Source organism: Lissotriton helveticus, chromosome 3_1, assembly GCF_964261635.1.
Source record: "Lissotriton helveticus chromosome 3_1, aLisHel1.1, whole genome shotgun sequence".
NCBI classification, from domain to species: Eukaryota; Metazoa; Chordata; class Amphibia; order Caudata; family Salamandridae; genus Lissotriton; species Lissotriton helveticus.
This window is the reverse complement of record NC_136061.1, coordinates 1485233402-1485260987: the sequence shown is the minus strand read 5'-3', so window position 1 is coordinate 1485260987 and position 27586 is coordinate 1485233402. Positions and strand designations below refer to the sequence as shown.

The 27586-nt window shown below is 48.0% G+C and overlaps 1 protein-coding gene across 3 annotated transcripts in view; it reads right to left on the bottom strand.

Moving 5' to 3' along the window:
• LOC144823532 (uncharacterized) overlaps window positions 1–27586 on the bottom strand; it is a 1119534-nt gene that overhangs the window by 179228 nt on the left and 912720 nt on the right. The window contains exon 9 of one of the 3 annotated variants that reach the window (XM_078682127.1): window positions 4006–6539. The exons of the other annotated variants lie outside the window; for them this stretch is intronic. Coding sequence (XP_078538253.1) covers window positions 5821–6539 — 719 coding nt within the window. The 3' untranslated portion in view covers window positions 4006–5820. Of the gene's footprint in view, window positions 1–4005; window positions 6540–27586 lie in introns of those variants that run through there. 3 annotated transcript variants of the gene reach the window in all.

Genomic DNA, 27586 nt, shown 5'->3' with positions numbered 1-27586 from the left:
CCAATACATAGACAGCAGCCGCCCACCTCACCCACGGAGACAGGGAACCTGCGTAAAAGTCATGACACATGTAGCAGGTCTACAATCACACACCGAAACAAGGAAGGGTAGACAGTCCCAACAGGCAGGAACAACCAATCTCCAGCCACCCCAGCCTAGAGGGCATCCACCCCCCAAGAAACAAGTAAGGCATGAGCAGAGGGCCCCAACTCAGAGGAGGTAGAGGGGCCAGGCCCCTAGCTGCAAGAGGAAGGGAGAGAAGGGAGATATTGGAGGCAAATCTCCCAAACCAGGAGCAGCCCGAGCAGCGGGGCATAGGAGCACCAGAACCCCACCTTCCCAGAACCAAAGAGGAGGGAAGAACAGCAACCAGATGGAGCCACTGTCAAGAGCAAAGGATGGGACTCACAGAAAACATGCCCTTCCCCCCCACCGGGAGGAGAATACCAAGGATCAGCCCAGGGGTCCTCGCTGAACGGGGAGGAAGGGCGGGCCGTGAAGGAATCTGCAGCTAGAATAGTCTCTACTGAAGGTAAGTAACTCGTACATCTGATAGAGACTACTAGCCGCAGATTCCTTCACTTAGAATAGATACCCTAGGAATACCCACGTGGAAGGAGGGTGTGCGAAAGGACCCCACCAGTCTGGACAAAACAGAAGGCCCAGAGGGGACCAGACCTGTAGACCAGGGAGGTAACCTCATCCCTACCAGGCAAGAGGACCCCCACAAGTCAACGCCAGCAGCCCCGGAAGGAATGTAGGAAGAAGAAGGAAGAGTGGAGGCCCACACACTCACAACAGAGGAACCGAGGGCAAGGTCAGAGAGGCCAAAGCACCCCACTCCACCCCCAGGGCAACAGAGCTTCCACCCAACACCAGGACAGGCAGAGGAACAAGAAAAAGCCCAGAGGGTCCAAGGAAACCAAGGAAAGAGGCGAGCCCACCCAGAGGGAAGGCAACAGGCCAGCCAGAATGGTAGCTATAACCATAAGCCGCCAGAAGCATGAAGGACACTGAAGCATCCCAGCTCTCAGCACAAGAGAAGGAAGGAGAGGAAATGTCCGGACCTACTACTACAAGGGCCACGCACACAACCTCAAGAAGCAATAGCAACATACAGAAACGCCATGGAGAACAGGCACCCGAAGGCAACCAGCACTCCCCGGCAGAGCATAGCTATATAACAGCTACCACTAACCCACATATAGTACGGTAAGTCCCAAAACACGGGAACCCTCTTTGGAAGAACTTCCGCAGCAGAGGAGAAAGCAAAGCGTCATGGCAAAAACACATACACACAGGGAACAAGGGCCATCCAGCAGTCAACAATGCCAAAGTCCCAGCAAGGAGGACTCAATGGTCAGCAAATACCATCAACAGCCAGGGCATCTAAAAGGTCCAAACCCAGCTCAACTCAGCAGTCACTGAGGAGGGGAAGGAGGAGGAGAATAAGGCGGAGGAGGAGGAGTCGGAGGTGGAGGAGGACGGAGCCTCGCTGGAACCTCTGGATGGCAGAATCAGCCAGGGCATGGAACAACAAGCTGCCATCAAACGGAAGATCAATGAGCTGCTCCCGAATATTCTCAGGGAACACTCCGTCCCGAAGCCAAGCATGGCGACTGAGGGCGACTGAGGAAGCCATGGCCCGGCACCTCCGAGATGTCCAGAGGGGAGCGGAGAATAAATGCCGCCAGCTCCCGGCCGTCCAAAGCATGATGCCGTAAGTCCACCTGAACAGTCTCCTGGGAAGCCGCAGATTCCAGAGACTCAGCCGAGTCCCACAAACAAGAGGAGGCCATCGCCAATACACACAAGGTGTTAAGGGCCCGCAGGGCAGCACTGGTTAAGGCGAACATGTTGCGCCCCTAATAGTCCAGCCAGCGGGCCTCCCGGGACGGCGGAGTCAACAGTGGCGGCAGGGAGGGGAAATCGGTCCTCAAAAGTGGACTGGCAGATGAGGGGTGGAGGGAGAGGCACGCCGGGTCACGTGGCGCGGGAAGGTGTTGTGCAGAAGGTGTTGAGGCACCGGATCCCCTGAGGCAGGGCGCCTCCAAGCTCCCGTCAGGGAAGAAAGGAGTGAACCCTCAAAGGGGAGTAAGATTTCACTTCCACCAGAGCCCTGGTAGAGAACCTCCAACAGATGGTCCGCCGGAAAATGAGCAATCGGGTTCCTCATGCGCAGTATGCCCACAGCCGTGGACACCGCGTGAGTGAAGGCCGCACCCACCGCCGTAGGGCTCAGCGGAGAAGAAAGCAGTTCCTCCATGGGTGACGGCTGCAGACTAAGTTGGCCGTCCCCGAAGCCAAGCGGGACAGGCAAAGGCCAGACCTCGAAGCCAGAAGGTACTGAAGAATGGAGGACCAGCTGCTCCTCCGACGAGCACCTCAGCCTCAGAAAAGGCAGGAGCCAACCTTCGATGACGCCGGCGAAAAAGACACCACACGGCGGCCAGTCTCCGGGGAAGAAGACCAAGGGGCGGCGCCGGACCAGCGCCAACTCGACCTCCGCCGAGGCAGCTGCTTGCGTGGAGGGACGAGAGGGACTGGGGGAGTGACCCAAAGTCCTCCGCCAGCCTCGGCCCAGAATGTTGCGGAGGTGGTTCGGTGACCTATGCGGTGGCGCCAGGGACGAATCAACCTCCCACTCGCCCTCTGACAAGGCAGCCACCTGTGAACAAGAAGGGGCCCAGAGGGGGACGAGGAGTCCCCACCCCACCTCGACCCAGAGTGGGATGAGGAGAGGTCACCGACCCCTGTGGCGCTGCCCGAAGCAGACACCGGCACCTTGGCGGCATCAGCTCAGCCTTGGACGAGGCCTTCGCCTGACCGGGATGCGACCCGAGCCCCGACGACCTCCCACGACACCACAGGGACTCCCACGGGAGTTTGCGGTGAGGCAGCGGTGCCGTGGACTGAAGGAGGGACCCCAGAGGGTCCGCACTTCAACAGCACCACATTCTTCAAGCCTGGATCCGAACCAGTTGGCCCCGGAGCCGCCGCGGAGGGCACTGGACGAAGCAAGGGATCCGTTGACGCCCCAGGAGGGAAAGGAGGAGGAGACGCCCACAAAGCCGCTGCGTATGTCTCCATCTGGACTCTCAATGCCCCCTCACAGGGAAACGATGGATAGGAGGATGACACGCAGGGCCGCACACCCGCGCAGAGCCCAAGGGCGAAGACGACGACCACGGCTGTATCTGAAGCCGTCCACCGAAGCAGATCGAGGGGAGGAGGTCGACCTGGAGAGACGCGCCGATATAAGTTTCATTTGGCGCTACCACCGCGACTTCGGCTTCAACTGTTTACACGCCTCACAATCAGTGGTGTCGTGATCCTCCTCTAAGCACCACATACGAATCAGATGAGGGCCCGTCGCCGACGTGCAAGTTTTGAAGCCCAAAGGCATTTGCACACTGTTCCACCAGACAGAAGACAATTGGTGAAGAAAAAAGGGTCCCTAACAGCAAGACCGGATCCTCGTTGCACGCGGAAAACGAAAAAACTGACGTAGGCGCGCCGGGGTGGGGCTCATGTGACCTCACTGACGTCACGTGCGCGGACGACACCTGGGCGGAGTCGTGTGATGTGACCCTGCCCCTGGCCCGCAGGGATGCTGTGACAAAAAAATTCCGGATCCAGTCTCACGCCTGGTGATAATTCTACATGAAGGAATCTGTGGCTAGTAGTCTCTATCAGATTTTGACCTTCTTAGATGTATGTCAGAATTTCCAGTTTATTACAATTTTTATATGTTTACTGCACCCTACATTGGTATGTATGTTTGTACATGCAATATACTTTATTGTCAGACCGTTACTCATAAAAACTGCATGTCCCTGTTTGATGCTGAAAAACATTTGTTTTCACTCTTACGGGTTGCAGTGCTTTATGAGTATGTGTAATGTAGGACCAACCACTGTTAGACACGACCATAGCCACCATCTGCTGCAGTACTTTTTCGAAGGATGTTTGTTTCTATAATAATGTAGATTAACTGAACACTGGTAAAGATGACTTATTTATTAGCAGTTTTCAAAAAGCAATGTCAGGAATATGCAAAATATAAACACATATGGAATACTCAAAACATTTATTTTCAAAGCCTTAAAAGTAAAAAATTATACTTACCATAACAGAACCTAACTACTCTATAAATGTGCCACCGAAAGCCCCCAGACAGAGCGGAAAAGTTGAATCACCAACAGAAATGTATTCCTGGATCCGAAAATGTTTCCTATAAACCACAATGCCAGCCTCAATCTCTAAGTCAGCAGGAGGCGCACTCCCAAAAAGGACACTTCCTCAAAAAAATGTTGTTCGGAGAAATTAGCATGTGGAATTTTATACTGTAAGGAAGTAACTGTTTTTTTTATATTCAAACCCCCGAAATCCCCATAGGTATGCAGCTCAATCTTTCAGTAATAGCAATTCTTTTGGGATTTATTCCCTACACCCTCATTCAGCATAATGCGGACATACCACACCTAAAGCTCCTGATATGGTGTGGTACTTTCCAGATGACCTTGAAACTTCTAATATGGTGTGTAATTCCTGGGGTAGATTATGAGTTGTCCCCTTAGCTACTGGAAATGACCAAAGAAATCAGTGATACTGCACCATATCCCACAGTGAACTACCAATTTCAGTTCATTCTTCTGGGAAAACAATTGCCAGTTTAAACCTGGTGAATATGCCTCCATAAAAAAAACAGATGGTGCAGCAATGCCACCGCTGGAATGAGCACCAACTTATAATAATAATTCAACGTTATGTATTAGGTGAAAGAGGAATTCTAAGTAAGTCAGTATGAAGACCTTAATAGTCTGATAAATAGTGTAAATCTGCTAAATACAGCCAAGTGGATCCATTGAAGTTATTTCAGGGTAGGCTCAGATTAACTGGTTCCAGCTGCGTTAAAACACCCTTGAGGTAACAAGGGTGAAATCAGACAAACTAGCCACAAAAGAGTTGCTGGAAACAACATGCTAGTTATACCAAAACATGAAAAACTCTGATGGTGAATATTTATTTTTAGAATTTTTGAACTAGGAAATTTAAGTGAATTTAAGTGTAGCTATCAATCAGTTATAAAATGTAAAAAATAAGGCCCGAAGTACGAGTGGTGTTTTCTTCATTGATCCCAATATAATCTTCTGTTTACGCAGGCATTAGATTACATTTTTTGTGGAAATTGCTACTTCCCTGTAATTTCCCCTGGGTACATTTCACACTTGCTGAAACTTATCTGAAAAAAAAGCCAAAACCAGCATGTTATTTTAAAGGACCAAACTTCTAATAGGCGATAATTATTGCACTTGTTATATTCCAATTTTTGGAATATTGGATTTTAACAAGTGACATTATTATCATATCCACATTGGATGTGGCTCTAAATAGTAGAACCTGAAAAAGGAGGAACTTCATCAGACGATAATTTTCATCCGACGATAATTCATTCATTCATAGGTGAAATAAGATATTGCACTTTGTAAGAGATAAGTATAATGTTTAGATTTCGATGTATCTTACTTTAGGACGCATGAGGAATGTAGGATTTTAGGAAGTGTAACTCAAACATCTGAAGACTGACCTTTAAAAGTTGAAAACCCTTGAAAAAGTGGTGATAAAACAGGTGGTAACGTAGTGCAGCACCTATCTACTGAGAAATGTTAAAGCCTAAGTTGACAATCAAATAAACTACTGGCTCCATTTGGGGCAGGACTGTGTAATTTTCTATATAGCTAATAATAGAACACAAGTTACTGTAAGCATAAGTGTCAAGTTTAAACATTCCATAATGCTGTCCGTTACATTTATTTGTTATGACTTTTGATCTTTTCTCTCTGGTATCTTCCGCTCTCCAGTATGTATTCGTATGTGTTCATTGAGAATGTCTTTCCGGCTGAAGCTTTTCTGACAGAATAGACATGAGTAAGGCTTTTCACCTGCATGTGCTCTCTGGTGCCGGTTTAGATCACCTTTTTGGCTGAAGCTTTTTTGACAATCCGAGCAGGCGTATGGTTTTTCACCGGTATGGGTTCTCCAGTGCCGATTAAGATTGCACTTTAGACTGAAGCTTTTCTCACAATCAGTACAGGAGTATGGTCTTTTTTCCAGTCTTACTTCAGTATACGTTTTCTTAATATTAGTAAGTGCGCTATTCTGAATGGGGCTTTTCGTATAGTCAGTACACACGTATGGTATCGGGCCTCGCTTTGTACTTCGATGATATGTACTCACAATTGAACTCCTCATATTACTTTCAGATTGATTATAATCATAGGATATCCCAATTTCATTTGGGCCCTGCTGAACGCTGTCATGTGTTGAATAACTAAAATCCCTTTCACAAAACATATTTTGTTTTATTTCAAGTTCCAGATTTCGTGCCCTCAATTGTCTTCTACAATCTGGTAGAGTTTTATAACTGAGAAGCATTTTTCCATTAGCTTTTTCTGGTGAAGCTATACGAGGCTGTGATTCTTTGGTACATGAGATCGAATCTGTATCCTTACACTGTCTATTAGTGAATCCATCACCTGTTGGATTAAAATAAAAGTCCAGTCATTAGCTTTCTAAGTGCATAGAAGAACACATATGTATCAGTGATATTTGACTCTGAATGATTAATCTAAATAGCTTATGTCTGGGCAGTAATACAATTTCTCTAAAATATGGATGCATTTGAATTTACTATGTTTTTTACTTTTACTTCTGACAACATTTTGCTGCAGTTATCCTATATGTATCACAAAGTAAAGGTGCATCACAGGTGTATCATAGATTAGGCACAAACTGAATGACAGGTAGAAATGTTTGACTATCGAAATTTCAAGATGTCACACTCTGCCCTTATCAATATTTCCCACTCTGTCCTTCTCTTGTGGAATGCTTAATGGCTCTACCCTATCATCAATTCTATGTAATCTGAACATGAAACCAGTGGTATCATTTTTGGGTAACTAAATCATTCCAATGACACAATATAAGGATGACACCAAGTTGCCCTAAGAGTATCCTTGTGGGAAATATCTTAGATCCAATGTGTTCTAAAAGATTTAATTCTTCCTCCTGAACTATGAATAACCAAACCCCCTAACTTCAAGTTTGGCTTGAATTCATTATGATACTTTGAATCACACCCTAAATTATCTTGTCAGTCTCACATAGCCAACATTTATCAATTGGCTCTGAACCAGTTAAACCTAACCTGTAATCTCAAACTGCTCATCCCAGCTAGGGAACTATAAATATGATTTATGATTGAAGTTTAAACCACTTTTCATATCCCTCATCACTAGAGGTAATACTTTACTAGACTAACTTCCAAAGTGATATCTGTCACCAATGAAAATGCTGCATACAGGAGCTAAGAAAATTGAACAACTTTTTTTGCTAGTAAACGGATAGATCTGTTAGTACTTTCCTTAGAAACAGAGATTGTCTCAGACAAAAAGTTTATCTTCACAACATGGTCTTCATTTCCATAAGTTCCTGCTTCAGGAGAGAGAAAAAAACTAGCCTATTAACAGATAAGAGAGTAAATTCTAAACATGTATTTTTCTATTTCTCTCCCCAGAACATCCTATCATATAAGAACTGGAAGGTTTTAAATCATTTTTCCATCCAGAAAGCTGTAAACAGCCACTTAAAGATACACTTTTGGATGAAAGTTACAATATTCCTATAAGCCATACAGCACGCACGTCTAATGACTTCTCCATATCCCATTTCTATTTCCATAGCAATGTCATATTTGTATATATTTTTTATAAACAGTTTTATTAGTTTTGAGCAACAAAGTGAAAAGTAAATCTCCACGACATACAAAGCATTCCGCTGCATTGTTGGATTTTCCCCCTTCTGGTCTCATGATAGACAAGCCCTGTATTTCTCCTAAAAATTTCTAAAATTTCTTGCAAAATATCAACCGAGCAAACCCAGCCATTTGCCCCAGACACGCTCAGGTTTAGCCGGACAACCCCTTCCTCATACACAGATTTTTCTTGGTTGGCGCACAGGTCCACTACTCTACGCCACTTCGAAATGGAGGGAGATGCTGAGTCCTTCCAAGTCGCTGCAATGTCTCTCTTGGCTATCAAAATGGCAGCCTCTAGGAACAATTTATCAGTACAGGAACCATCCATCCCCTCTATCAGCCCCAGGAGGAGTGCAAGAGTACTAAGAGGGGCCACCCAGCCCAGTATGCAACTTAGCTCAACCACAATCAACACCCATTATTTGGAAAGAATGGCGCAGGACCAGACCATGTGGTAAAAATAAGCTAGCTCTGCCTCACAGCGCGGACATTTTGGGGCCAGTGGAATCCCGCTTTGTGTAGTTGCACAGGGGTAAGGTATGCACAGTGGAGATAGTAGATTTGAATGAGGCGGAGCCTAGCCAAAATAGTTAGCACCCTAGGGGCCATCAATGCATCTCTCCAGTCCTCCTCCTGCAAAGGGCCAATCCAATGATCCCAGCGAGTCCTTAGGGAATGTAGTGTGGACGGGGTATTGTTTGTCATGGATCGATAGATTTGGAATATTCCCTCCTTCCCCATGTTCCCCATAAGGAGCTTAGCCACCACCGGACAAAATTCTGGGAATGCCGTGGGGCTGGGAATGTGGAGGGCGAGTGCATGATGCAACTGGAGGTATTTGAAGAATTGAGTTGAGTGTGGGGAGTACATTCGCTGTAGTTCCCGGAAGGAGGGCAAATGCTCTCCCTTCCATATGTCTACCAAGCAAGTGATGCCTTTAAGGTCCCACTTCTGGAAGGCCCACTAGTGTCCCAGTCTCCCGTAGCCGAGTCCCATGCCAGAGAGGCATTTACAGTGTCATTTTAGCATCCCATTGAGTGTGCCGCAGCACGGACCGCCACGCAAGGAGGACCTTTCGGTGACTGCTGGTAGATTGTGAGTTATCAGAGCATAGCCTGGACATGAGAGTACCAGAGGTTCTCTAGTTCCAGACGGTAAGCTAGATCTGACCAACCGCCATTAAACCAACCGTGAATCACTGGGAGTCGTGTGGCCAGGTAGTACAGGAAGGGAGTTGTCATCATATGGGGCCCGTTGGCAATGCCCAAGGGCCAGTTGTGGTCTTGATCCCACCAGAAAAAAGTTGTGGCCAACAGAACCAACCGACAGAACCAACTGCGGGGAAGGTGGAGCGGGAATTATGGAGTACATACAGAAGATGGGGCAGAAGCATCATCTTGAACAGGGCAATCCTACCAAGAGGGGTGAGTGGAAGCGATTGCCAACAACGAAGGTTATACTTCGTGCATTTGAAAAATGGGTTGACAGTGAGGAACCAGGTTATGTTATGTTACTGCCATTTATATTGCGCAACAGCTGCCCCAGCAAAGGGGCGTGCCAGCCCTGTGAGCAGACCACAAGCATAGAGGGAGGGCAAAACTACCCCTGGGGAAAAAGATATGTTTTTATGGGCTTCCTAAAAGCTAGATAGTTCGTCTTGTTTCTAATGTGGCCGGGCAGAGAATTCCAAAGACGGGCTGCCCGGCTACATAAGGAACGACCTCCTGCCCGCAGTCTTCGGAACTGTGGGACCCTCACCAAGTGCTCAGAAGAGGTCAGCTCCGGAAGAAGCGCTACCCAGATTCTGAAATACTTGAATGAAAGTCTTCAGCGAGGGATAGTTGTTTGCCAGTCCATGCATTCTCTCGATGCATGCAGGGGCACCAGGGTGGATTTTGGCGGGTTAAAGCGTAAGCCCGATGCTCTCTCAAAGGAACGTAGGATTTGGAGGCACCTCCAACCAGATTGGGTCGGAGAGAAAGAGCAGGACATCATCGGCATATAATGCAATCTGATCTTCATGCAAGCCCTGCCAGCGCCAGCACTGTATCCGATCGTCAGCCCAAATGGGAAAAGATAGAGGCTCTATAAGAGAAAATGGTAGATGGGAGAGCAGGCACCCCTGCCAGGTTTCTCTCCTGATACGGAATGCTTCCGATAGTGCTCCGTTTATGAGGATCCTAGGAGATGGGCTGGAATAGAGGACTCCCACGATTCTGCAATACTGGGGGCTGAAGTCTGCTCTTTCCAGCATACTCTTCAAGTAGTGCCAGTCGACAGTAACAAAGGCTTTCTCGAAGTTGAGTAGGACTAAAGCTAGATGCAGGGAAAGGAGGTTAAGGTGAGCCACGTGGAGGCGTCTCAAGCAGTGCCTTGTGCTAAAATGTGGCATGAAGCCACATTGATCAGGGTGTATGAGAGTGTGAAGTACTCACTTCAACCGAGGGGCGAGAATCGTTGCGTAGATTTTAATCTCAGCATTAATCAACGAAATTGTGCGGTAGTTGGAGCATAAGGCTGGGGGAGGGCTGCTTTAGGTATAACCACAACCGTGGCTGTATCAGTGTCAGGGGAAAAGGTGCCTTTTTCCAGAACCTCCTCAAACAGGGTGAGAAATTGTGGGGGCAGGATGTTCCGTAATGCTGCGTAGTACTCTGCAGGGAACCTACCTGGACCAGGAGTCTTACGGGCAGCGAGGGACGAGATCACTTAATCGGTCTCCTCACTCGTAATGAGCTCATCCATGGTTGTACTTTCATGTTCTGGAAGCTCCGGGAGAGCAGTACCCTGGAGGAAGTGTGAAGTGTCTGTCGACATATGTGAGTGGTCTGTTAAGTAAAGTGTTGCGTAGTAGCTTCCAAAGGTGAACGATGTCGATGGGAACACAAAAGACTTGCCCCTGTGATTTGCAAACTGCCGGGACAAATCGGTTGGCCAGGGGCTGGGTGGCGAGCCAATAAAGCAATTTGCCATTTTTGTCTCCCCAGCCATGGACTCGGGCCAGCAAGGACCTCCAAATCAGTTTAGCTGACTTGAGAGAAGTGGTTTTCATCTCTTCCCGTACTAAGCGGAGTACCGCTTCCCCATCATTCCTGGCCAGAGCCATTTCTAGACGGAGTGCCCTGGCTTTGAGTTGAGAAAGGTGACGTTCTTGGATCTGCCGTCTGTGTTTAAGGAACCCCTTGGCAAACTTGTGGATTGTGGCTTTGCCCGCCTCCCACAGCGTACTGTAAAAATTGCACTGTGCTCTTGTTGGTGTGGAAGTAGTTTTTCAATTCTCCCTCAATCCCTTGTTTGTTTTTTTGGTCCTGAAGGAACCAGGTGTTTAATCTCCACATGGGCCATAAAGCTCCCGTGGAGCCCTCGATCAGTAAGAGGAGTGGGGAGTGGTCAGAGACCCCTCGTGCCAGGATTTGGATCTCAGTGTCTGGCCTACAGTCCGGGGCATGCATGAAGATAAAGTCAATAAGAGTGTGTGGTGTGCTGCAGATGTGTGGGTATACTGAGGTGTATAAGGATACCTGCTACGTCCGACATCGCAGAGGCCCAATCTCCAAGATGTCTGGCACCCAAAGTTCTGTTGGAGGATGGTGTACCCAGGGCATCCTTGGCGGGTTCTGAGACAGCATTAAAATCTCCCCCTATCACAGCCGTACCCCGGGGGGGGGGAAGATATCTCCACTGCGGCGCACGACCAAGATGGCCACAAGCCTGTGAGGCTCCAGCCCTGCAGAGCAGGAAAACATATATCATGCCCATCCTGAACTGCATTTCTGGTCTTTAAACCCCACTGCGAGATACCCGCTACATTGCTGATGCCAGAGATACCACTTTTAACCGTGTAGCCCAGAGTGAGACTGAAGCAGGGACCGCTAGAGCTGGAGGCAGTCTGAGAGGTGCTGAGCCTGGAGCTGCACGACGGACATCTGAGCTGGGAAACACCGAGGCTGCGCGGGCCTGAGGATCGGAGGTGCAGGGGGTTGCCGGTGGAGGAGCATTGCCTTTCCAGAACTCTGGCTGTGTGTGGAGGGCGCTGGCACTGAAAACCGTGAGTGACCTAGCGCTGCAGTGGCCTGCTTTGGACCTTGCTAACCTGCATCGTTGAAGCCGCAGTGGCGCGAATGTGCACCGCGCCCCATTGGGCGCAACCTGAGCAACCGCCTGACTGCATGTGATGGCTGAGGGTTACCACCACACCGCCTGTATCTCCCTTGTCCCTCGGAACGCTCTCTAACCCGCCACCAGCTATAACTACCCTGCTGCCTGGGACAGTGAGCCGCCACCTTTCCTCCTCCTTTAACCGCCGTGCAGCGCTGCCGCCATATTAGCCTGCTACAGTATTGCCGAACGCGGTGGTCGGAACTGCGTGACACCGCTAGCTGTGCTCACATACTACATGAAGGACTTGGCAGTCATATGTAAGCTGCACATACCATTCTGCGCAGTGGATGCTCTATTGCCTGCGCCCTGCAATTGATACCTAGGGGTCACTGCTCGGGCGGCCATTTTAGTAGGACTGGAAGACGTGCTTTTGCTTTGGAGAATGCGCTAGCCGAAAATGGGACTTGTGCCCCATGTTTCATTGTGGCGGGCCCTGTAATGCACAGTTGAGCATTATACTACCTATTTGACTACATTTTTTGACACTTCCTGTTCCTTTTGGTGCCTGGGACTCCTGCTGTGGGGACGCTGGCCTTGATACTTGACGCTGTATGAAAAGCCCGAGGAGCCTGGGGACGTGTATGCTCTGGGGACCTGGGTGGAGGTATGCCAGGGGCTGTGCACATTGAACCTTGCTGTCACTGCGCCGCTGCCAACCACTACATTGGCCACTGCGAGGGAGCCAAGTTTTCGAGCTGCCCCATACAACTGCTGCATTGGTTTACTTATACACGCCTGTGGGTGGCGCATACTGTTGGGGACCTGCTCTTCATCTCCCACTATACTCGCCTGCCTGCGCCATGGGGCGCACCGATGCTAAACAATCCAAAATCCTGTTTGAAGCACGCACGACTCCAAGATCGCAGTCTGAGGACCACGTGGAGTCCAATGCTGTGGACACGCCTGAAGAAGCCTGGAAGGCAATCCTACTTGGCATGAAACGGAGTCTGAAGTCCATAGACACTAAAATAGATACCATGAACATGTGGATGGACTCTGTGGTCATCAAGCTGGATCAGCATGAGCAACGCCTAAACGAAACTGAGACTAGGGTATCAGATCTAGAGGATGGGGCTACCATGAGCAGAGGCCGGATGCTGCAGATGGAAAAACTACTCAAAGTAATCGCTGATAAAAACAAAGATTTAGAGGCCTGCTCACGAAGAAATAACATTTGTATACTTGGCCTGGCGGAATCCACCAACACAGGCCGTATGGAAGACTTTATCGAGAAACTGATTGTGGAACTGTTTGGTAGAGACTCCTTCTCGGCGCACCTCACGGTGGAGAGAGCGCATAGATCTCTGGCGGCCTGCCCGCACCCGGGGGCGTCACTGCGCCCCATGATCGCCCGCTTATTAAACTACCGAGATAGGGATACCATCCTTCGCCTAGCTCGAGAAAAGAAACAGGTACAATATGAGAACAAGACGCTGGTCTTTTTTCGGGACTTTACGCAATCAATGCAGGATGCCAGGAGGAAGTTCGCTACCGTCAAGAAAAAACTTCAATCGCAGCAAATCCCGTACGCCATGTTGTACCCGGCGAAATTGAAGATAAACCGCCATGGGTCGCAGCGATATTTCTTGAACCCGCAGCAGGCTGAAGACTACCTCCGGAGGCACTGCTCCTCCGCGACTGCGGAGTCAGACACTCGAGAACCCTCCAGATCTCAGTTACCCCTATCGAATCCAAGCTAAAATGTACAAGATGCACTGGTATACTCTGGAACTCTTACAAACTCTCTGTGCATGAAGGACTATACTACCCTGGTGATGTATACACATGTTTAATGTATGGTGAACTGTCCTGCTCCGCTACTTGCCTCCGTCCTGCCATAGCTGCCTCCCTTCATGGCAGGTGCAGCGGGCGGGTGTGTCTAAGGAGGGAAGTGGGCGGGTCGTGTGCCCTTAGTGAATTCCCTACGAGGGCGAACCCCCTGAAGTTACGTTAAGGAGGGGTGAAAGTAGTTAATTAATGAGGCTTTCTTTGGGAGGAGGGGGGTCATATACCCGGCAAGTTGGGGGTGGCGGTGGGGTTTCTTTTAATTTTGCTCAGTCCACAATGGTCATTATTCTATGGGTCAATATTGGGTACCACACACGACGCAGCAGTAGGCAGAACACAGGATATCAATAGTTTCAAAGTGGCATCGTGGAACATACGGGGTTTGAATAACCCTGGGGAAAAAAGGCAGATACTTGGTTATCTCGATATGCATCACATCACAATAGCTATGTTGCAGGAACCGCACTTGAGCCCCAGCGCTATTCCCCAATTCGCCTCGAGATGGGCCTCGCATTGTTGCTTTGCATCTTACTCTACATATTCCCGGGGAGTTGCTATTTTAATAAAGAAAGGGGTGGCGTTTGTGCCCAGCGGGTCGGAGATTGATACGGATGGTAGGTTTTGCGTAGTCTGGGGTAGATTTCATTCTTACAATGTAACATTTGCCAACTATTACGGCCCGAACACTGACAACTCCCATGTTCTCCTCCAGTTATGGAGCAAGATTCAGGAGATAGGCACCACTTATGTCATTTGGAGCGGGGACTTTATTACAGTGCTGCAGCCTGACATGGACAGGTTCCGAGCTTCCCCTGCACACTATACGACCACCCAACGAACACTATGAGACATTTTTGCTGAGAATTACCTACTTGACTCCTGGAGGTACAAACATCCTACGTTGCGGGAGGGCACACACTTTTCAGCACTCCACTCTTCTTGGGCCAGACTGGACTATTTGCTAGTGTCCGTGGGGATGGCACATTGGCTGGGGCAGGTGACCCAACTAGCTTAGACTCACTCAGATAACTCCCCTGTTGTTGCTGAACTGCATGCACCTCTCAGTCATTCCCCATATAATAGCTGGCGCCTTAACCCGTTACATCTTCAGGACACGGCATTTAAAACGGAACTGGAGCAGGATATTCGAGACTTTTTAGAACGCAATCTGGATTCTGTTTCCAGCATCAAAACTGTATGGGAGGTGTTCAAAGTCACGGTCCGGGGCTGATGCATATCAAAAGGCGGGGGCATCCTCAAAACGCTACGTACTGACCTATCCAAACTGGAAAGGGAACTCAAGCAATTACAGGGCGAAATGGGTTCCAGTCCCGGTGGAAACATCATCAGGGCCACTATTGGTTGTAAACGTACTGAATATGAGGCCCTTGCTGACAGGGAATGTAAATTTCGAGGGAAACCTCATATGGCACGGGTATATGTAGAAGGTGACCGTCCGATGAAAGCTCTGGCAGCTGCGACCAGACCGCCTAGGTTTTTCACGTATGTAGCGGAGCTACAGGACGCACAGGGCAACACGCATAGGAATCTTCCTGATCAGCTGCACACACTCAGAGACTACTATAGTAATCTGTACTTCTCCCAAAGGGGCATCCCTCTTGACTTGCCCAACTACTTTGAAGACACCACTCTAGCCTGGTTGGGGGATACTCAGCGGAAATTCTTAGCCCTAGATTTAGAGTTAGATGAAATCACGGAAGCTATCATGCAGATTAAGTCTGGATGGGCCCCAGGTTCCGATGGGCTTCAAATAGAGTTTTATAAAACCATGTCTCAATTCTGGTCCCAATCCTAAAAGAAGTATATTATGTAGCACTGGATGAGGGATGCCTGCCCAGGACGATGCAGGAGGCCCTTCAAACCTCGTTATTGAAACCAAGGAAGTCCCCACTTTACTGCGACTCGTATCAACCCCTTTCTCTTTTAAACTGCGATACCAAAATATTGGCAAAGGTTCTGGCAACCCGGCTTATTATGCTGATGTAGCGCCTGGCGCTACCTGACCAGGCTGGCTTTATTCCAAACTGAGCCACGTCGCACAATCTCAGGACCTTGGCTGCTGTACTACAGGACATTGACCCTAAGTGCTCAATGGTTGCTGTATTCCTTGACGCTACCAAAGCGTTTTATTCCCTAGAATGGGATTACCTGCTGGGCACGTTGGGATATATTGGGATGCCCCCTGCCATCCTCCACTGGGGTCAACTGTTATACAGCCGTCCGGTGACCTCAGTGATCCTGAATGGGGCCAGGTCTCCCCCCTTCGACATATCTCGGGGCACCCGGCAAGCCTGTCCATTATGTCCTATTCTGTTCGCCCTAGCCATCGAGCCTCTGGCTGCCAAACTCCGTCAGCACCATAACGATAAAGCACTGATATACCCGGCTAGACATCTGCTCATCTCCCTATACTCAGATGATATGACGCCTTGTGTTAAAAAAACCAGAGATAACCTTAATCCAATATTACGGGAGATAACTACATTTGGCGCCATCTCTGGGGTACAACTAAATTGGTCTAAGTCTGTGGTCTTTCCCCTTACAGATAATACCCCGACACACCAATTGGACTACCCCCTGGTTTGGGAAATGGATGAGATAAAATACCTGGGTATATGGGTGACCAGAGACAGGAACGCTCTCATGAGGATGAATTACGGTACAGCCATAGACAAGATAACCGACACCATCACCAAGTGGATAAGACTTCCACTCGCCATGTCAGGGAGAATCTCCTTAATCAAAATGGTTTTATTGCCAAAACTTTTGTATCTATTCATTAATATACCCTACCACCCTGGGAACTTCTTTTTTAGTACGCTCAAATCTCAACTTACGCAGCTCATATGGGGCGGGAAACAGGCGTGACTTAACTTACACACTTTGATGATGCCATATCACCAGGGAGGGTACGACGTCCCTAATTTTGAGCTTTATTATTATTGTGCGCAGGCCCATTTTGCTGAGTAATGGTTTCCCCCGCCACCTTTTATGCCTCATCTGGCGGTGGAGGATGGACACATGGCACCGACACCCACGGCGTGCTATCTTTTCACAGCAGTGAAGAAGCGTGAATGTGACCCGTCCGCCGTAGATTGCACTATATTGGCATGGCAACGGATAGCTCGCAGGCTGGAACCCCCCCATGCTGTATTCCCCTAAAATACCCCCCTTACAAAACTCCTTACTGCAAGTCACCTTTGAAGGGATATGTCGCAGGATGCTAGGGAAGCTTAAGTACTGTACCTGGGGGGATCTCTATGTTGGCGGGCAATTCCGCTCCAAGGAACAATTCTTCGAGACCTGTGAGCCGACGACAATGGACACATTTATGTATACTCGTCTTCGGCAAAGTGTGAAGGCTGCTACCCCTGCTTTTCCGGAGGAGCCTGATACGCTTGCTACTTTGCGATAACCTCCAAAACATCATATGCCTCCTTTATCATCATACACAGAACTCACCGTCCTCATGTCCTGTCCGTGCCAGGCAAGAATGGGATAAGGATCTGAGTGTTACACTAACGGATGACCAATGGGAGCTTAGCTGTGCGCAGACAGAGGCTGTGACCGGCAACAGTAGGCTACGTCTTATTCATTATAAGTTTCTGCACCGCTTATACCACACTCCGTCTAAACTGTATAGGTTTCGACTTAGGGACAGTGGGAAGTGCATGCGGTGTGGTCAGGAAGGGGAAGATTTTTTATACCTGGCATGGGATTGCTCCCCGGTGGCAATTTACTGGACCCCGACGTTTCAAGGGCTATCAACCATGATAGGTACTCAGTTAGCTCCATGCTCGCGTGTTGCCCTTTTGGGCTTGTCCCAAGGGATCAAGACAGTACACAAAAAGTTCCTAGCAATGGGGCTATTATTGGCAAGAGGCAGGTGGCCTGTAGGTGGGAGAGAGGTCGTTCTCCCAAATTCAAGGACTGGATCCACACTATGTCTACATGGCAAGACCACATGCACCACTATACTGAAATACTGCCCACGAAGTCGCGCCCGAAAGACTTCTGGGGCCCACTCACCACATATCTTCTAGCACTGGAGGCAGATCGAGAGGAAGAGGAAAGGTCAATTAGGCCTGCGACCTGACTCCAAACCTCACAGGAGGACTCACATTGGGAGTGAGTGGTCGGAGTGTGACGGCTGGGGTGTTCTGACTCGGGGCTGGATATAAAAGGGCCTTTCTTGCTTTACTCAATATAGTTGGAAGTGGGTCTATTGATTTTAAAAATAAACTGCTATTTCTGATGTCCTGGTATGAAATATCGTTACGACCCCATGTGTGTCGCATTATGCTGCGGCTTGTCTACATACGCTGTTGAACTGTAATGTCGTGGACTGATCTGCTTTGTATTACCTCTTGACCTGGGTAACAAGTTAGTTGGGGGGAGAAAGTTTATTTTGCGCACTTGTTGGTGTGGGAACATGCAATGTATGTGTCAAATACTGTTGCATTTGAACTGTGGCCTTTAATGCTTTGCTGTACTGCGCAATATGTCAATAAAGGTTTTTGAAATATAAAAACAAAAACAAAAAAAGAAATCTCCACCGCATCCCGGAGAGTGGATTCTAGGTTCACCGGGGCGGAGGGGGCGTATAGCGACATCAAATTGATAGTGGTGTCTCCAAGGGTGCCTGTGAGGGTGACGAATCGGCCCAGAGGGTCACTAGTTGTGTGGACTGGCATGAAAGGGAGGGACTGGCGCAAGAGGGTCGCCGTTCCTCTAGCCCATCTGGAGAACCATGAGTGCCAAACCCTGTCGAAGCCCTGGCGTGCTAGGAAGGGACATCGATTACCCAACAGGTGCATCTCTTGCAGTAAAAGGACATCTGGGTTGACCCTCTGTGCATATTTTAAAATCGAAGTCTGTTTAATATTATCTAGGAGACCATTAACGTTCCATTAGAGGAATCTAAGGGGTTCATTCCCACTAAGTGGCCGTGACATTACGATAATGCAGCGGTGTGCGGGGCCAATGGCATGGGAAGCCTAGTTGCTATGGTTGGTTAGGCCTTAGGAGCAGTTGGGCGCGTATAGGCCTACTACAAGGGCTGCCCAGGGGCACATCATGGATTTTGTACATGGTGCTGCAGAGAAACAGAATAACACAAACTAACGCAGGGAGAGCAGGCCCTACTAAAAATCCCAACCAACCCCCCCATACTTCCCCAATTGAAGCATCTGCCATCTGATAGTTAGAGTGCGAAGAGACTAACTATTGAGTTGTGGTGTAAGGTCAACGTGTTGGGCCCCTCTATGTTCAAGGATTGTCTTTCCTCCAGTTGAAGTTAAAACTAGTGATAGTGCTTGGGGTTAGATTTGTGGGATGCGTAAGAGGTTGATGTCATCAGAGGTTGGTTTTGGAGAGTCAATGGAGTCCTCTGCAGGAGACAGACCCAATCTACCAGAGTTTTCAGGAAGTCTAGAAGGCTCCTGGGATGTGATCGACTTGTTCTTCCCATGGGGGGAGCCAGCGGGCGAGGAAGATATCATTCAACGGGTGGTGCAACTTCTTCCATGACCCAAGAGCCTGTAGGTGCGTCTACTCGTGCCCCCTTCTGAGGGTCGGCTGGGGGAGTACCCCCCACTGGACAGATTGGGCATTCCTTAGTCGCCCAAGTCCATGCCCGCTCTGGCGTATCAAAGAAGTATGACTTATTTTGGAAAATCAACTCAAACGGGCCGGAAAGAGGAGTCTATAGGGCAGATTGAGGTTCTGCAGCTTTTGCTTTACATGAATGTATGATCTCCTTTGGGCCCGGCACTTCCTTGGTGTAATCGGGCAAGACCATAATTATAGTGTCCCTGTGGAATAGCTCAGATCGAGGGCGGGCTTCTTGCACGATGGCATTACGATCACTGAAGTTTAGGATCCTCACAATGATTGGCCGGTGCGGGGCTCCCGGTGGTGGCCTGGGTGCAAGCGAACGGTGGGCCCACTCCACCACAAACCATGAGGACAGGGCACTTGGGGGGCATCCATGACTTGATCCAGTCCTCAACGTAGATGTTAATTTGTGATGGTTCTGCCCCCTCAGGAAGGTCCACCTGGAGGATGTTGTTCAGACGTTATCAGTTTTCTGCATCCTCAGCCTGTCTATGGAGATCGGTGGTATGGGACAACAGCTGTTTGACCTGCATCTTTAGAGTAGAAACATAATCTTTGACCCCAGAACGGCGGGATTACGCCTCTGTGATGCGAGCAGTTGAGTTGTGTAGATCCTGGCGGAGGAGGGCCATGTCTACCCACACCTCCCCAATCTTAGTCTCCATGGAGTCTTGATATGCTTTGATGGTCTGCAGGATGGTAACCAGGTCACTCCTGGGGGACCGGCCGCAGGTTCACCTTGACCGAGACCACTGACCGCACACTACTCCATGTGGTCGGGTAGGTGGGGGTTTAGCCCCTGTCTTTCCCCATGGGTGACCGGCCTCCCAGGGTGGGTGGATTGGTCCCACCGTGTGCATCTACGTTCGAGTTCCCCAAACGCTGGCTGATGTAGCCATCGGAGGAGGTCCCACAGTTCCCAAGAGAGCTCTGTAGCCGGGTGTAGCCCGTGAGACCTAGGCCGACATGTTCTCCCACTCAGGTTGCCTGTTATTGCGTAGAAATGGTCTTGTGATCCCAGTAGAGGTAAGTCTAGGCCGGTTGGAGAGAGGAGGCAAGTGATAGCCTACTCCCCCGGCGACAACAGGAGCGCGCAGCCACTTGTATGCAGGGAGCGTGGATTAAGGATGATGTAGGCCCCTTGGATCCACCCGGGCCCTCAACTTCGTCATGTGGTCATCTGCCCGTCGGGGGTCGGGTGGGCTCCTTCCCATCGCGGGCAAACGTAATCCCCAGTCCACACAGAGGCACTCCACACCCCAGGGCCAGCAGTTTTGGTTTACTCACCGCCAACACCGGGATGCCTGGGAGCCCTGCTACTCCTATGGTCCAAGCCCACCTTGGACCATAAGAGAAACCAGGGCCCCCCCCCCTCAGTGGTGAGGGAGGGAGCCTGGAAAAATTACTATGCATTATTTTTTATTTAGTTTTTGAATAGGAATCTTAAATCCATATTTGATTCCTCAGAGCGTATTTACAGGGAATCTTTGGGAACAGGTGGTTACTGTGTCACCAAATTTACAAGGCGCTCACTGTGATGAAATTGGTAGCACAAAGTTCCCAAAATGCATGTCCCATGTACATGCAATGAGCAACCCACTTTTTAATAGAGAGAAACTGCCACTTACATAAAGGCCATTGGGATAGAGAAAATCAACTTTACCATGCACTAAATTGAATATCTAGCATAAAAAGCATGACTGTAGATGACACAGAGTGTGAATATGAACAGTGTTTGGGGCATGGATATGTTCTAATAAATATATAAAGAAACATGAATATTTTTGGTATATTTCAATTTGGGACAAGTAAATTAATTCAAGTTAGTAGATTATTTTCCATATCCCAGCCGGTTGAAGCATTTCTAAAGAATATGCTCTCCATCATTTGTAAGCCCCATGCATATCAAGTGGATCTAAATGTAGCTCATGAATATTCATTGTGGGTAATTTCAATGTTTGACTGAATTCAACGTTTAAGGCCTGTCACAAAGTATGTGATCTTTGTTCCAGAATTCCGTATGACATCTGCAGGGAAACAAACATTAGATGTGATCCTGCTTTGCAGTAACAAAACGAGGGTTATAATATAAGGAGACAGTGAGAGTATTCCCGGAACATGATGGGTTCCCAAGATGTAGATAGTGCCCTTCAAAATGAAATAAGGATTAAAAAAAAATAATCTTTATTTCAAAAACATAGTCAATATACCTGTTAAAACATTTATCATACATGCAACATTAGAGGGCCATTATCTCAATATAAGATTACAACAAGGAAAAATATTTCTGTTACAGGTTCTCCCTCCGGAGTTTCAGTTCTTGAGCTTAAAATATATTGACTGACAATCTTATCAACCCACCCAACTCCCCCTTACCGGTTCCTTCCAGATTGATACCCCAATTCCATATCTAAATTAGTCCTTGGGTGTCCTCTCTTCTTGCTTCCTGACTATGAGTAGGAGTCGTATTGTTATGTTCCCCGTCCTGCAGTGCACGCTGAGAGTGTGGGACAGTCTTTTCTATCTCCTGTACCATTGCCCGCCACGCCATCAATTCTTCCGGGAGCTTATCATCTTTTCTAGTTTTCCTCATATGATCCTCCATGGCCATTGCCCATTCTTTTAAATCTTTTCTCCATTTATCCAACTGGGGACCCTGCGGCGTCGGCCAGGGGATTGCTATTCTCCTCTTAGCTATCATAAGTCCCAATATCAGGAATTGCCTACTCGTTTTACGTTTGGTATTCTTGGGGATCAAGCCGCGGAGGCAGGTTCTTATCTCTGAGGCAATCTTCCACCCTGTTACTCTATTCAGTTGCTCCAGAACATCAGCCCAGTAAGTTTGTATTTTTTGGCAATGCCATAACATTTGTACAAAGTCTGCTTGTGTATGTTGACATCGGGGGCATTTGGGTCTCTGGATATGTTTATAGCATGTAGCCTCCTGGGTGAGAGGTAGGTCATGTGGACTATATTATGTAGAGTATGTGTTTGAATCTACTACTTACATGACATGTTTCGTACACTGTTGTGGATTTTTTCCCAATCTTTTGTCGTGATCATGCGCTCACTGACCTATTGCCATTTCTCTTCTAACTTAAGGGGCCTAATCTTTGTATCCTCTCTCAGTGCCCTGTATAAGTGAGTAACAAGTTTCCAACCACCCGCCATTGCAATCAAATTGACCAATGTACGTGTGTGTTCCGGGTCTTCTGGGAATATCCGCCAATTGTCGGGCCATAGCTGCTATCTTGTCATATTGCAGGAATTGCCCTGCCCCCAATTCAAACCTGTCTACCGCATCCTGGTAGGTAATAAACCTACTCTCTGGGTATAGGTCTGACATCATCAGGCACCCCCCCCTTTCCATTTTCAGTCGACTTGCTTATTCTATTTGAGTGAACTGTGGCATGGTCCAAATCTCTGCCTCTGGTGCATAGGGCACACCTCTAAAAAGTTTTAGTCATCCTATCCAATATTCTAGCCATTAGCCTAATCAGTGGAGGGTACCTTTCTGGCTGCGTCCTGTTTGTCCACAGAAGCGCTCCTAACTGTTGTCTACCATAGGTACCATCCAACAGGGACCACTCCCAAGAGGGGTCCATATTTAGCCATGCTATTGCGTGTTGTAATTGGGAAGCCAGATAATATAGCTCTAGGTCCGTAATTTCCAGGCCTCCCTTGCCCCATTGTTGTTTCATCACCTGTAAGCTAACCTTACATCGCTTCCCGTTCCATAACAATTGGGTGAGAATTACATCTAGCTCTTTGAATACTCTATGCGGGATTTCATAGAAGGACCCTTGCACTGTGAACAAGCATCTGAGTAGTATCACCATTTTTATTAAAGCGATTTTCCCCATCAGGGACAACTTTAGGGTATTCCAAAGGTTTATGCTCCCTTGTATGTCCTTAAATTTCCTACCCATATTATGTCCATAGAAACTGTCTTTCTCTCTGGCTACCAGTATCCCCGTTTCCATTTCCCATGGGAGATCCAACCCGGTGGGCAAGGACTCTTCTATTCCCTCCATCATCCCTATCGGATATATTTGCGATTTTAATTTATTAATGTGCAAGCCTGAGGCCATAGCAAAATTCTCCGAAGTGTGGAGCAATATTGAAACCGATTGGGTCAGGCGGCGCAAGTACACCAACACGTCGTCCGCGTACAGTGAACCAATATGTTCCATTTGGCCTATCAAAATGCCATGACCCTGCAGCTCCTTCCTGAGGTGACATGCTAATGGTTCCATTGCAAGGGCAAATAATAAAGGGGACAGCAGATATCCTTGTCGCTTACCCCTTTGCGACAACATAGCATCCGATACAAACCGTCCCGTTCTGACCCTCGCCATGGGCCTAGCATAGAGTAGTTTGACCAAATTTACAAATGTACAAATCCAGAGCCCAATCCCATTTTTAGGTCTCGCCCGCGTGGGCTGCGCACATGCGCAGTCTCGCTGGCAAGATTTTATGTTTTTTAGGAGCTTTCACTAGCGGGCTTTAAGCCCCGCCCCTCTTTTCCATTGGCCGGCGTTACCGTTTATGCTAAACGGTGGCCAGCCATTGGGAAAGAGCTTTTGATGATGTAGACTTTTCTCTTTTTTCTGCCATACTTATGGTTTTGATAGGTAAATGTATTACTTTGATTACCTTACCTTTACTCTTCCATACGTCCACTAAGCCCAGATCCTCCCTAAATCTATTCAGCCATTCTCTCATTTTGGGGCGATTCAAAGCTTTCCCTGGCGGATGTCTATCATTTTTAGGGCCTAATATTAAGTAAACATTTCCTCGCAGAATAATTGGGACAGATAGGTCAATTAATTGGGCATATAACGATTGTAGCGAAGCCGGAACTTCTATATTTGAGCCATAATACCCGGCAATAATATATGGATTTCCCTCTAGTTTTATTTTAACCGCTGCCCATCTTCCCTTCAAGTCTGCATACTCTTCTAGGAATGCTATTTTGGATGTTTTTTTAATAATTATCGCCACTCCCTTAATACAACAAGCTTGGCTTGTACAAACGTACCTGTCAACCCACTTTTGGTGCTTCAAAATTTCGCTCGATTCAGATTTTAAAAGGGGAGTTTCCTGCAGAATTATAACATCGCTTTTTATTAATTTCAAATATTTAAGAAATATTTACTTCTTCTCCTAACTCTAAGACCATTTACATTCCAAGATATGATCTTTATTTTATTTCTACCCAAAAAGTTTAGTGATTGTATCTTATTCTCTCCCCCTCTTCCTCCTTAAAGATCTTTCTTGCTTTACCGGGATCTTGACTAACTTCGTATCTTGCACATCGGACATTATATTTTATTTGAGAACAGGCGAGCCGCTGCGTTTTGCAGGACCTACAGTTTGTTAAGAAGGCCCTGTTGTGCATTAAGCAGCAAGCTGTTGCAATAATCAAGTCGGGATAGAACCAATGCCGTCACCACCGTTTTCCTGCAGTCGTCAGGAATAAACGGAAGAATCTTCCTGATTGTTTTCAGCGTGAGGTGAACGGCCGACGTCATGGCATTAACCTGGGGCCCAAAGGTAAGATTATCATCAAACAGAACCCCAGGTTCTTTACCTTGGTGACTGGAACGGGGGGTGTACCCAATCCATCCGGCCACCAAGTCGGACTCCAGAAATTTACCCTGGAGCCAAAAAGGAGAACCTCGGTTTTCGCCGAGTTCAACTTCAAACAGTTTCTGGCCATCCAATCAATGACTGCTGACATACACTCCTGAAATTTATTAGCAATGCCTTCCTCTCTGCCAGGTAGCAAGGAGACCACTATCTGAGTGTCATCTGCGTATGATGTAAGATCGAATCCGTAGGATCGGATGACCGGGGCCAGGGAGGAGACATAAACATTAAACAGGGTTGGACTCAGGGAAGAACCCTGCAGGACCCCACAGGGCAGCACGAAGGGACTGGACTCTAATTCCCCCAGAGCCACTACCTGAATCCTATCAGTAAGAAAGGATTTCAGGATCTTCAGGGCTTTCGACCGAATCCCGCAGGCCTCCAGACGGTCCGCCAAGATCGTATGGTGGACCGTATCGAAGGCCGCAGATAGGTCAAGCAGGATAAGGGCCGCTCTGCCCCCCAAGTCCATCACCTTCCCTATCTCCTCAGAGGATTTAATTAATGCGGATTCAGTACTATGGGCCTCCCTAAAACCATGCTGTGAAGGATCGAGAGCTTGTGTGGTCCTGAGAAATGCCGTTAACTGGCTATTCATGGTTCTCTCTATCAATTTGGCTGGTAAGGGGATTCTAGCAATGGGACGATAGCTGTTGGGGTCAGTGATGTCAAGATTAGGTTTCTTTAATAGCGGTAGGATTGAAGCCAATTTCCAACAAGATGGAAATACTCCTTCAGCGAACATGTTGTTAAAGATGGCTGCTAGAGTTGTTGCTATGGGAGCCGCCGCCAGCTTTACCACTGAGGCTGGGCATGGGTCCCTCGGTGAACCTGATTTAGTAACCAACAGCAGCTTCTCAGTCTCCTCCACCGTGACTGGGGAAAAATTCTGAAATGTCCTCTCATTTAGGCGGGAGGTAAAATCCTCCAGCTTGTCGACACGCACATTAGACCTGGCTTGAACTTCTAGAGAATTGAAGATGATTTCCACCTTATTTAAAAAGAAGTGAGCTAGATCTTCGCACAGTTCGAGACTGGGAGGAGTAGTAGCTGTCTTTGGGAAGGCTAGGCTGCAAACCATTTGGAATAGTTCCTTAGACGAGCTCCTGGCCTCCTTGATGCGAAGAGTAAAATAACTCTTTTTAGCCAGCCCAATCATGTCTTTATATTGTGCTAGGCTCGCTTTGAGTCTGATTTCGTCTGCCTCATTATAGTTTGTCCGCCACACCCGTTCGAATTTCTTACAAATGAGCTTCTGCTCTCTAAGCTCATCGGAAAACCAGGGGGCCGAAGGGGTCGATCAGGTAAGTTGGCAGCTTTTGGGAGAGACTAGTGTCTTACACGCTTGGCCTAACCAGTTAGCGTAGAAGACCGCCGCCTTGTCAACATCTGGTGGGGGCACCCCCCGAGATGAATCTAAGACACTCTCCAAGGCGGCTCGCTCGATCTTGCTCCAGGCCCTCCAGGCTCTCGTTGTTTTACTGATTGGTCTGACCTTGAGGGACTTGATCGTGGAGATGTTATGTAGGTCATTTATGGACCATATTTCCTGAAGACATAGAACACTATAATTAGTTACAATATCCAACCATGGGCGGTAGGTTATTTTGTCTGCCAGCCCGCAACGTTCCAGCATAGAATGTTATTGTTGGATTTCCTCTCTTTTGCGGGGACCCTATCGCCCTTCTCTATAATAGTGCCATCGTTAGTGCCCTCAATGAGGGTTGGACCTATTGTCACTAGGGGTTCTAGTTGGTGCCGTTGTACTTTGGTTTTAAATTTATTGTCTGAAAACGTTTTATTTTGGTTGATAGTCTCAATTATTTCTAGCGAAACTTTATCCTTGGTGTTTATCTCTGGGGTTGTTACATAACCCTGCCCCTGTTGCCCGTGATTTTCTGTCGGTGGCGGTTTACTCATCTTGTAGAATTTCTCCCCCTTTCTATTCTTCCCCTGTCAGTCTTGGTCATCCATGCCTGATAGGACCTCATAATGATTTTGTAAAGGAATGCTCCACCTTGGTACATATATGGCTTGTGGTATTCTACTCTGGTGGTGTTTAGGGATCCTGCCTGTGGGTTGATTTGGGGGGTAAAAGACCCCAGGGGATTAATGCTTATCGAGTTATGGTGTATGGGAATATGTCTAGTGCTCAATAGGATGTCATGGACAAGTCTGGAATCGCTAAAGGTCAGGACAATGCAATCACCGGGAAAGGTCTTATTTTCCCTTCCCACCCATGCTACCCTTCTTGCTATTTTAAAGCAGTTGAACAAATCATTATTTAGCCCGGTTTGATAACCCAACCAATGTAGGGATTTGTTCCTAAGTTCCCTTCAAGTTTCGTGCTTTGCCTGAGCTAATATAGGCCCATTTGCCAGTACCACCACATATGGAGTGGCGGCGGGGGGTAGATCTAAACGATCTCTCATGGCCATATTATTCCAATTAATTGGGCCATTGAGGGTGGGAACGGATCTTTCAAATTCATGGGAAACTGGTGCCATAATTGATGGGTTTATTGGGTAA